Raw genomic sequence first — 11,337 nt, 5'->3', positions numbered from 1 at the left:
TATTATGTGTATTTTACTGGGATGGATATTTCAGAAGTTTTGAAAATGTAAATGCAGCTGTGCTTATGACAGAACAGTGTATTCATATAGTGAACAGAAAATAGGACAATATAAGTAAGCAGGCAGATCTATTCTTTAAAAACATTTTTTCAGTTGAAACTGTTAATGTTTTCTGTACAAATGAACTAAACTCAGCTTTATTTATATAACGCTTTTCACAGTTGATCCAAACTATGTCTCCTAACATAAGAGAAAACACGGAAAGTAATAATAATAGATTAAGCCTGACAATTGTTGCCAATCTTGTTTTGAATTTTTTGGGGGTTAATAAACAATAGCACACCTATTATAATTAATGTAGGCTATTTAAATTTTACTTTTAAATATACTATACTGTATATTTGCATTTTATATTTTTATGACAACAGGAAAAGGTAAATAGTTGACCAAATATTTTTTTATTTTCTTTCATTGTATTTCTGTTCTGTATTAAATTTATCTTTAATTTTGTTATTTTTGATGATATTGTTAATTACTATTTGCACAAGTGTGACGTGTGTGTTGTTTGTCTCAGAATAAACCAACAGATGGATAATATATAAACATTTATATACAAACATTTAGCGGTAACGTTAGTAATTAATTAACGTTAATAATTATAAAAATCATGAAACTCACTCTACCGCGTTCATCCAAGTACCGGAAGTCAACCGGAAGTAGAGATGGCTCTCTGGCAGCTTCACAGGATCTTAAACCTCTGGTGATGTCCTTGACTAACACACGTGATTTAACGCTGAACCGGCAGCTAGCTAAGCTAACTAGCTCCATCCATAGAGGAGCCGCTCTGAAACAGTGTGGATATCTCCTCGGTTCAGTCTGAAAGGCTGCTGCACTTTGAGCACACAGCCAGATAAAATGTCCTGCAGCACTAAGCTGCTGTCGCTGTTGGTGCGGCGGTGTGTCGCAGTTAGACAGCTAACGTTATCGGCAGCGAGTCAAACCAGAGGCGACGTGTTGTCGGCCAGGTGTAGGTTCATTCAGCAGCGAACATGGACATCAACAACCCGGACAGTGTGTCTACCGAGACTGCATCAGCTTCAGTCCGCAATGAAAAGCAGCCAGTCCAGTTTCTGTACCAAGGTGAGCCACATGCAGCACAGACATTATTACAGTGAGTGACAGTGAGTGAGGAGCTACTGACTGCTCAACCTGGAGACGAGCCTGTTAACCTTTAAGGATTGTTACGTGTGTTTTATCAGTGGTTTAATATAGCTCAGTGATCGGTCTCAGTGTGTTTAAGAGGTAGGTAGATTCTTACTTTTAGGAAGTGGTGGAGGAAGTCTTCAGATCCTTTAGGAAATGTTCTGATAAATAAAAATACATAGCTGAACGTGGAAGTCCTGCATTATAAATGTGACATACGTTATGTAACACAAGTATGTAAGAATAACCAGGAAAGTGTATAAGTATAGAAATAAAGGTTCTGTAAAATGTCCCATGTGACTGTTATACTGTGTTATATTATTAGAGTATTATTACTCATTCATTAATATAAAAGCAGGACTTTACTGTTTGGTTTAGTATTATTTCCATTATGGATTCATCTGCTGATTATTTTCTCCATTAATCGACCGATTGTTGGGTTTGTAAAAATTCAGACAGTGGTGAGAAATGCAGTCAGTATTTACCCAGAGCCCAAAGTGACACCTTCATAATGTTGTCCTCAAAATGATGAAAAATGCATTCAAATTATTGAAATAATGAAAAAGTAAAAGCAGTCGATCCTTAAATTTGCGAAACTGGAACCATTTAATGTTTTAGCATAAGCAGTACATGTACACAATATATACTGCTGGGTAGTTACGTTTATAACAAAGCATCATATTTTATAAACTCTTGTTGTCTTAATTTCTAAAGCAACTAGGAGCTAAATCTGTCCGAAAAAAAGAAAGTGAAGTAAAAAGTCCAGTACTTCCCTCTGAGGTGCAGTAACAGTATAAAGTGTCATGAAAAGAGAAGACTGAGGTAAAGAACGGGTACTTCAAATGTGTACTTGAGTAAATGTACCACTGCATTTAAGTAGAGAGGGGAAATGTGGATTAATTAATACAGAGACAATTATCAGAGCACTGTGTCCATATCATTGTGACGGCAAAATGTATTCAAGTATTCTAAGTAATAAATAATCCATGGTGTGCCCCATTGGGTCGATTACCTGCAGTAACTGCCTCAGAGCCCCAGGCGGTGGTAGCTGCAGCAAGTGTGTGGCTAAGTCGTCATATTTACATTTTGTCTTCCAGGCTGAAACACCGTGTGATGATGAATACCCACCACTGCCGGCCTATGATCCCGAACCAGAGAAGAGGGAGGTGTACGTCATACAGGTGATAGGTTTCCCGTGGTCGTGCTCGGCTCAGGATCTCCTGCAGTTCTTCTCAGGTGAGAGATTTGTGGAGACTCCGTAACAGTCAGTGAGTGTCACACCTCTACTTAAGGTGGCGATTAGAGCCCCGCTGATATGTCGGGTCGATTACTGATCGATGTTTGCTCATCACAAATACATTAATATTAGCAATTCAAGTGGTTTTAATCAGTTTAAATCTGACAGTGAAGTTTACTTTTCAAAATGTGATCACTTTCTGTTAATGTTGTATTTGATAGTAGAGACCATTTTCCAATTGCTGAACATCCTGCCTCAGCACACAGTATACTATATCTTTGTCATAACTCTTTAATTACTAAATCAATGCCACAAATGTTAGTCTTACGCTGTGGTCTGCTCTCCTGATTGTCTAACAGCAATTTTTAGTAATTCTTTTTTTCTGTGCTTCAGAGTGTAGGATCCGTGACGGGGTGAAGGGGATCCATTTAGTTGTGGATAAAACGGGGAGGCCGCCGGGACAAGCTTTCATCGAGCTGGAGCACAAGGAGGATGTCAACAATGCTCTGGAGAAGCACGGACAGTTCATGGGTCCACGCTACGTTGAAGGTTCGTCTCTTAGTATTCCAGGCTGTGGAGGGCTGAAACACAGATGCCGATTGGACTTTTTCACAAAGACATTTTGAAATGCCATAGCAGGGAAATCACAGATGGAAATGATAATATTAGTGGTGGCTGGATTCCATTTAGCTGCTTCAGTTTCAGGGCCCTGCTGTTGTTCATGCTGTCATGGCTTACTGGGACTTTTGAATTATTTCGTTAATAATGTAACTTTCAGTCAATAATGGACACATTAGCCAATATGAAAATGCTCATGTCCTGCTCTTTGTGTTTTTAAAGTGTATGAAGTGACAAACAGAGATGCTGAAGTCATCCTGAAGAAACAATTCAATACCGAAGTTCATGAGCGGGTGGTGCGGCTCAGAGGTCTCCCCTACAGCTGTACAGAGGCCGACATCGTCCAGTTTTTTTCAGGTAAACAACCCCTTACTTGCAAATTGTACTTGCAGTATCAAAAGTAAAAGTACTCATTCTGCAGTAAAATGGTATCAGTATTTATTATTGTATATGATGTTCTTGGATTAATATTACTGCTGCGTGAATGTGTGTGTTGCATTTTCCTGCTGTAGATGTTGAGCTCATTTCAACTACTTTATATACTGTTGGGTAGTTTCATCTACAGCATCATATTCTATAAGATCATCATATGTTTGCAGAGTTGCTGTCCTTTGAGAAGGCATTTCCCAACTCATTCAAGAGGGTTTCTACTTTACCTTTTAAAGTAGGACAATTTACAACCCACAAAGGAACACTTCTTCACTTAATCAGAAAGATTCAAATTTAAATAAAAGTAAGTTACCAAGTGAAAGTACAATATTTGACTTTGTGGTAAAGTGGATTAGAAGTATAAAGTTGTAATAAAGTGGAAATAATATAATAATAAGTCCACGTTGACACATTGACAGTATGAGGTTACCTGGCCAACCCAAATTACATTTCACTTGAGCCTGAGTGGAGAATGAGTGGAGAATAAGTTGATGAAAAATATGAAAAACTGGAAACTGTGTCTTTCAGGTTTGGATATAATGGAGAATGGGATCACCTTTGTCAAAGACTACAGCAAACGAAGAAACAGTGGAGAGGCCTTTGTGCAATTTTCTACTCAAGAAGCAGCGGATGAAGCTCTGCAGAGAGACAGACGTCACATCGGAAACCGGTAGGGTTCTGCACATGCTCACTGTGTTTCTCTCATTTCTGTCCAAATACACACAAATGATACACACTTGCGTATCATATTTGTCGGTCTGTTGCTCATCCCTTGCCGTCTGTACTTGCAGATACATTGAAGTGTTTCCCAGCAGAAGCAACGAGATTTATTCTGAAAAAACGTCAGCTCCTCCTCAGCCCAGCCCTTATACAACGTCCAGGAGGAACGCCTCACTGATCAACAGACCTCGTAAGGGGATTTAGGGGTTCATTATTGAGTTTGTAGTACCCCCAAAATGTATTATTATTATTATTATTATTATTATTATTATTATTTTAAGAAATCTGTAAGAAATTAATCTAAGAATAAATCGGGGTCAGAATCTGATGTTTAAATTATACTTTGTAGCTCAAACACTGTTGTTTTAAAACAGGTGGCTACCTGATTCTTGCATAGATTTGAGCGTGCGGATGGTTTTCTTCATTAAGTTAAGTAGTCATTGGTGGGGTTTTTTTTTCTGGATTTTTGATGGTTGGGGGCAGAATCCTGGTGAAAATATATTTAAACTGATCAATTCCTTAAAAACATAAAACAAAATGAAAGCCCAAATGACACATTAACAAGGTTGAAGTAGACTTGAAAAGTGGGAAGATGTTTTACAGATATTTGACATGTCTGCTGTGCGTGACAACATTTATTAAAACAGTTTATCCTGGTGTATCTGCTCTATCAGGACCTCTTAGTAGCTCGGCCCCCCAGTCTCATTACGTCCATATGAGAGGACTTCCTTTCGAGGCGACCGGAGAAGACATTGTTAGGGTAAAAAAAGAGAAAAAATGAAGACAAACACATCAAGATGTTAAAACTGCATTAGAGGTCACTTGCGCATGATTTTCTGATGTGCTTTTTCTCTTGCAGTTCTTCTCTCCTCTTGTTGTGTCTAAGATCCTGATTGAATGCGGCCCACAGGGCAAGCCGAGTGGAGAGGCCAGCATTTACTTCAGCTGCCACCAGGACGCCGTAGCCGCCATGTCCAGAGACAGAGAGTTTATAGGTGAGACTGTTAGAGACACCAGGACCAGCTGACGTAGGCATTTTTAATAACCTAGGAATATCAGTGTATATCAGTCAGGATGCTTTCTATCGCGTCAAAATAATTATTGCTGTTCATTGGTCACCTCAAGTTGAACTTTCACTCAACATTTTAACCTTCTCTTATTTTTAGGAGACAGGTACATTGAGTTATTCCTGAACACTGGACCAGAATAGAAGGTAGAAGGTGAGAAACACTGAATTACACACACTCTAATGTATATGACACGGTATTTGGCTCTCAGCAGTGCACACATGTAAATAACAAAGGAGACAGAATTGTACATCTCTTAGGGACAGTTTAGTGAGTGTCCTTGTTTGTCTTGGATCACAGTAAGAGTTGTAATTACATCCCATTTGGGAATTCCCAGTTTTTTATGAAATGCATCGCAGTCTCTGTGCTGCTTTCCTTTTGTAAAAATATATTTGGTTTCAAAATCTTTTAAAAGTGTGATTTTACTGGTTTTAGCTTCTTGCACAAACTTTGCTGAGGTTACATTCTAACTCAGGATGTGATTTAACATGTTGCATCTACTCCTGCAGGTGAATGGCGACACACAGATGCCAAACACATACACAAGACTATTGTATTCATTTTCCAGCCTGCCTCGGAGATCATACCATTAAAACATCCCTGGTGTCAAAAGAAACACTACCTTTATTGTCTCTCCTCCTCTTGCTACTTATAATAACGTTGTATTCTGCTCAGTAATGTTAGTAAAGGTCATTAGTGTTAAAATATGCCTCAAAATGCATTTTTCTCTTGACACCCACAAAGAGTATTCCTGTAACGTGAAGACGCAGGGTACCTAAGAGTCAGGACACTCTATAATAATGTCTTGTGTTAAATTATTTTAAAAAAACCCATCAGAATGTTTTATTGTACAAACAGACATGTTATATAAATAAACAGGCAATCAATTTGTCTTAACAGCGTATTTATTTTGTCACTGTGTCTTTACAGAAAGTCTCCTCTCTGGAATTTAACTTGACATCATGAGTGATGAACTGGCGAATGCTTTAAGGAAAGCCTGCTGTGTCATGGTTTCACTTGGTCAAGTGTGAGAGTTTCTAAAATGAATGAAGTTGAAGAATGAACACGTCAAAGGTAGCTGTGAGTGAAAATGACAACAGAATTTATATAATTTATAATTAAATATATGCAGAATTGTGGATTTCCAGATGGAAAACCAAATCCTGATATTGGTGCCATACAGTATCACTTTCAAAACTAGCCTACTGGCTTCAGCTCATTGTTGGATTTGAGAAAAACATCTGAATGTCAACCTTATGTCACCAAAATAAATGGTGCTTTCAGAGTTAAGTCTCATATTAAAAAGACCATTTATAGAATGAGTTACTGATCTTGGCAGCTGAATCAGTACATCAGGATCATGCTGGTTTGTAAACCTTTGAGATAACATCCAAATATATTCATGACAGTTGTTAAAAGTGGAGCTTTGTCAGCCAATCAAATATCTAAAAAAAGCTTTTCTTGAATAATCTTTATTACTCTGAATTACTCATTACTTGAGCTCTTACAAAACATTTATCTACGTTTACTAGCATCGGTCGCTTTGAATGGTAAAACTAATTGCAGGAGGATACATTTTGTTGTGTGGATAAACCAAAAAGCAAATTTGAAGCAACAAATACACTGAAATTGTCCTCTGAGATACTTTAGGAGAATAATTTTTAGTTTTTGCTTACAGAGGAGGATCTAAGGATTAACTGAACTCTTTACTCTTCATGTGAAGTGACATACAGGTTAAAATAATCCAGTCGTACACCAGCAAAATTTAATAAAAGTTTATTGTCGATCTAAGAAGCATTTCCATCTCACGTGTTAATTAGCTTCAACAAGAATGAATAAATCTTTAACTGGTTTTTACCAAGCTTCTAATTATTCTTCATAAAAACCAACAAAACATAAAAATAGCTGTTCTAAAGATGCCCCGATATGCCCACTTCAAACCAGACAGGCAGAAAAGCCATGCATTTAAAAGTGCGATAATATGTTACAATGGCCAGAAAGGAGTTAGATTATCCAGAGAAAAGACTAAAATCTAAATATCCGACTGTTTTATGATTTAACTGCCACACCTCAAGATTAACCGGACAAAATATTGTCAGCAGGAGATGATTTTGAGCCCTTTTTGTTAATGCCGCTTCTAACTGATACAGAACACAATCAGCAGTAAAGAAATATAATACCCATAGCATTCAGCTTTGTGAACTCAAATGGTCTGACATTTTTGGAAATATGCTTAAGTCTGTACGGCAGATACAAAGCAACAGCCAGCAATTAACAGGTGCTTAGAGCATTTAGTTAGAATAAGCACACTGCCCAAAATGTCCAACCATTCCTTTCACATAAAGACTGAACAGCAAAATCAACTCTTTTCTACAGTCTGAACACCAATGCTGGATGATATGTTCATCTAATATTGATATCATGATAAGAGACTAGATATAGTCTAGCAGTCCAGGATTTTGCTTATCATATCGCTGTGATCAAACTTCAATATTTGTCTCTTCCTGGTCCTAAGTTCTACATTACAGTTTTACAATTTTATTAATCACATTAGACCAAGTGTATGACTAATGTATGAATATTTTTTTGGATTGTTTTGAACAATTTTGAGTATAAAAAGTGTTTCACAGCACATACAGGGTTTCCCAAAAAACTGACACATTTAATATCGTAGTATAATATAATTTGGTCAAAAGTGTCAGTATCGCCCTGAACCCGATGTGTGAAAATGAATGCTTCGTCTGAGAGACATAATGAAAAGTTTCAATAATGGAGAACAGTTGTGGCCAAAACAAAGTTTTCATCTTTTAAAACTGAGGTTAAAAATATTTGTCAGTTGACCTTTTAATCAATAATCCACCCAGTGGACATTGTGGAAATTCAGTTTTTAAATGCATGAGACTGAGGTTGTCTTTTTAGAATCAGTTATCTCCAACCAGGCACCATTTTCAGCTTTTTGAGTGCAGGTTTTCACTAGAAAAAGGTAACACAGCAGCTCAACACACACTTTCAGAAAGGAAGAATTATGGCTACACCTGTATTTGAAAAATGAAAACCTGCATACAAATAGCTCTCAACAGCAAATGTCTGGACATCGCTGACTTAAAGTAACTAAAATAATGCAAGTTCAGAACTCACAGGACTTCATCAGATCTTTCATCATTCAACGTGTTGAGTCATGAAAAGTCAAAAAGTGCATTTTTGCAGTGCCAGTTTTACAGATTAATGCTTCTGGTGTCCATGTGTCTGATCATTGTGTCTTGTAGTAAAATGCCGAGCTGTTTCATGTTGGCGTTGAAGCATATTGTTGGAGTAACAGAGAGAAGCAGGCGGTACACACAGTCTCTGGGAGAATGGAGGAAGGTAACGGCAGCTCTTTGGTCACACAGCTCTCACAGAAAACCCCACTGCAGTTCTTACACTGTTTCTGGAGAAAGAATAACAGGATTATAACTAAACACTAAAGCAGAATTAACCTTAAAAATCCTGGTTAAATCCAATGATGCCAGCTGGGTCTTACCACTTACAGTCTAGACTTTCTGAGCAAAAAGGAACTGTATTTTTTTTCTTCCAGGTGTTTCTGGGAGATTAATTTCAATATTTTTAACTCTGAACTGGAAACAACCCCATATTCTAAAACCTCTAATCAGTTCACTGTTTGTGTGATTCAAAGCTGGATTGGTTTGACAAAATATCACAGATGTAAACATAACAGTCTAAACTAGCAGCTCTGTCAGGCTGCCCTTTAGTATAGGGGTGCTTTGAGCTAAATGCTAACACCAGCATGCTAACAGTGGCAATGCTAACACACTGATGTTTGGCAGCAATGCCCAACAACTTAGTTAACTGTGTTAGCATGCTAACATCTGCTAATGATGAACAAGTGCAGGAGTCACCAAAGACGTTACAAATCCTCCTGAGGGCTGACAGACTGACCGATACTACATTAGAGCTACTGGTGAGGGGGCTAATACTGGCTATAATTCATCTAAAAATCCCATATGTATAAACCTTCATTTGATAATTATTCATTTTTTCCTGTAAAAGACAGTTAAGATTAAGTTAATTAAGACTGGACCACTGTAAGAGTTTACTAACACCCTCCTCTGATTGATAGAGGCACTAAATGTTGTAAAGGAGTGGATTCAGCACAGTTCAGAATAATCTCCCACCTCGTACCTTCGTCTTCAGGAGGGAGTCGTCCTCTTCACACATCGTACAGATGGAAGGCTCGCTGATCTCCACAAATGAGTCGTCCTACAGGAAATAAATTCATAATGAATGTTAATAAATAGCCAATATTTCTTTTGTAATATCCAATTTAAACTAGCACTACAAACATACTAGTTGACCGTTTCAGCCGTTACTTCAGTTCTTGTTTGCATCATTACAATACAAACTGCATGAATTAAATACAGTGAAGTAAATATTTATTTTCTGACTGCAGTAAAACCAATCATAAACAGATCGATTGATAAGAAATTTAAATTTCTTTTTGTGCATCAGACCTCACCTGTTCATCCTCATGGTGTGACAAGGACCTTAAAGGAGGAGATAAATACATGAATTAATAAAAGAGGAACCAACAATTTACTCAGATTATATATTTTCTAGAAGCTGTAGTTTTTAAAACTCCTTACAAACTGGAACTCAGACTTGTTTTGTCCTCTGCTCCTGTGTGTAACTGGTCGCTGTCCCTTTTGACTGATGGGGACTCTGGGGGACACTTGGTAAAACACGCAAATGTTGTGTCAGGACAAAGTAGACAGATCAGCAACAAGAGAAATCTTTAATTATGATCAAAGGTTTACTTTTGGTATGTTCTCTGGGTGTCTCCTCTCCCTCCGAGGAGTGGTGGACTGTCTGGACGCAGTGTCGAAATGATGCTCACTCCTTCGCTCTCGCTCTTTTCTCAGCTCCAGCTCCAGATTAGACCTGCAAATAAGACAAACAACGCAGTGAACACAAGTTTATACTAATAACATTCATAAAATTATGCTTTATCTGAAAAAAGACATGCAGAATTATAAAAAAATAAACATCCCAAAAATAATAAAAAATAAATACATAAAAACTATACTTAGCGCTGCATTTAGCATTTTAAAATTAATCAAAGGGGTTATAAATACCATAGATAGATAGACCATAAATTATAATATCAGCATCCTCGATGAGGCACTTTACATGTGTGACCGGGAAATTTAGTGAATGACTTTACAGCTACATTTATAGTCTGGTGTAGAAACTCCAACATCAGGCTCTACAAAGTCAACATAACACTCACAGACACCAAAAGAAATATGATTATTAGCTATAGTGTATGTAACTGTACAAGATGTATTTACAATAAGAGTGTGAAATGATAATTACGGGCTGCTTAAGGAAGCCCAAAAATTCACTTTCCAACCAAAAAGTCCTGATGCAGGTTCCATCAGTCCCAAATGCAGCTGTTTTCCATGGACATGTTAACTGCTTTGAAGTTGCACATTTCAGCCATATGAGAGCAAAGTAATAACCCCAGCTAGATATTCTGCCTACATCTGATAAACACAGCCACAGCTACAGTTCAGTCCATCCTAAAACACATTAAAAACTTTTTTTTTTTTTTCTGTTTTCAAATAGTTTTCGCTATGAATTAAGTCAATTAAGTTGAACAGTGTTTCCTACAGAGCTGCCCCCCGTGGCTGAGGTTAGGGTTAGGTGTGGCAGAGCTGAATGGCTGGGGTTGGGGTAAGATCAGGGTCATGTTAAGCATTTAGGGCAATGAGTGGTTGGTGGTGCGGTTTAATTTGGGAGAAAATAAGGGGAACCGATCTGTGGGGAAAGGAGTGTGACACAATGCCATTCACTGACAATCAAAATCCAAATCATTTTCAGGTAACGTGAAATTCATCTTGGTAACAATGGCCGTTTTAAACAATGTAGCAATGCCAGGAAATCCCGATTCATTTGACAATTTTGACAGATTGTGGCTGACCCCTCCCACCCTGGACACAAACTCTTTGAGACACTTCCCTCTGGCAGGAGGCTGCGGTCCATCAGGACCAAAACCTCACGCAACAA

At 37.8% G+C, this 11,337-nt stretch overlaps 2 protein-coding genes across 5 annotated transcripts in view; one reads left to right on the top strand and one right to left on the bottom strand.

The window, feature by feature from the left end:
• The first annotated feature begins 732 nt into the window (after positions 1-732).
• Positions 733-6,904, top strand: grsf1 (G-rich RNA sequence binding factor 1). 2 transcript variants are annotated; one of them, XM_035657864.1, is made up of 10 exons: positions 733-1,140; positions 2,301-2,439; positions 2,834-2,989; positions 3,281-3,415; positions 4,016-4,157; positions 4,279-4,397; positions 4,882-4,967; positions 5,067-5,202; positions 5,374-5,427; positions 6,205-6,904. In XM_035657864.1, exons 1-9 carry the CDS (start codon positions 916-918, stop codon positions 5,415-5,417), a joined length of 1,182 nt encoding a protein of 393 aa, XP_035513757.1. In that variant the 5' UTR covers positions 733-915; the 3' UTR covers positions 5,418-5,427; positions 6,205-6,904. The 2 variants fall into 2 exon arrangements, with proteins under 2 accessions (XP_035513757.1, XP_035513756.1); XM_035657863.1 differs by lacking the exon at positions 6,205-6,904 and adding an exon at positions 5,784-6,176.
• A 130-nt stretch (positions 6,905-7,034) lies between these two features.
• The window catches only part of rufy3 (RUN and FYVE domain containing 3), a 17,179-nt gene continuing 12,876 nt past the window's right edge, over positions 7,035-11,337 (bottom strand). For 2 of the 3 annotated variants that reach the window (XM_035657858.1, XM_035657859.1), the window contains exons 14-18: positions 10,086-10,209; positions 9,915-10,000; positions 9,788-9,815; positions 9,454-9,531; positions 7,035-8,701 (exon numbers count right to left, since the gene is read on the bottom strand). In XM_035657858.1, coding sequence (XP_035513751.1) covers positions 8,558-8,701; positions 9,454-9,531; positions 9,788-9,815; positions 9,915-10,000; positions 10,086-10,209 — 460 coding nt within the window. In that variant the 3' untranslated portion in view covers positions 7,035-8,557. Of the gene's footprint in view, positions 8,702-9,446; positions 9,532-9,787; positions 9,816-9,914; positions 10,001-10,085; positions 10,210-11,337 lie in introns of all 3 variants that reach the window. The other variant, XM_035657860.1, reaches the window with a different exon arrangement.

This window comes from Morone saxatilis, unplaced genomic scaffold (genome assembly GCF_004916995.1).
Source record: "Morone saxatilis isolate NCDOM2014 unplaced genomic scaffold, NCSU_SB_2.0 Contig16, whole genome shotgun sequence".
In the NCBI taxonomy this organism is placed as follows: Eukaryota; Metazoa; Chordata; class Actinopteri; family Moronidae; genus Morone; species Morone saxatilis.
The sequence above is the reverse complement of the archived record's forward strand: the minus strand, read 5'-3'. Positions and strand labels throughout refer to the sequence as shown.

Excerpts from the sequence above, each read along its gene's own strand:
- grsf1 (XM_035657864.1), top strand. The coding sequence starts at position 916 with ATGTCCTGCAGCACTAAGCTGCTGTCGCTGTTGGTGCGGCGGTGTGTC. Across the intron at positions 1,141-2,300 it reads AGTCCAGTTTCTGTACCAAG|GCTGAAACACCGTGTGATGA; the intron begins GTGAGCCACATG and ends TTTGTCTTCCAG. Across the intron at positions 4,398-4,881 it reads CTCACTGATCAACAGACCTC|GACCTCTTAGTAGCTCGGCC; the intron begins GTAAGGGGATTT and ends CTGCTCTATCAG.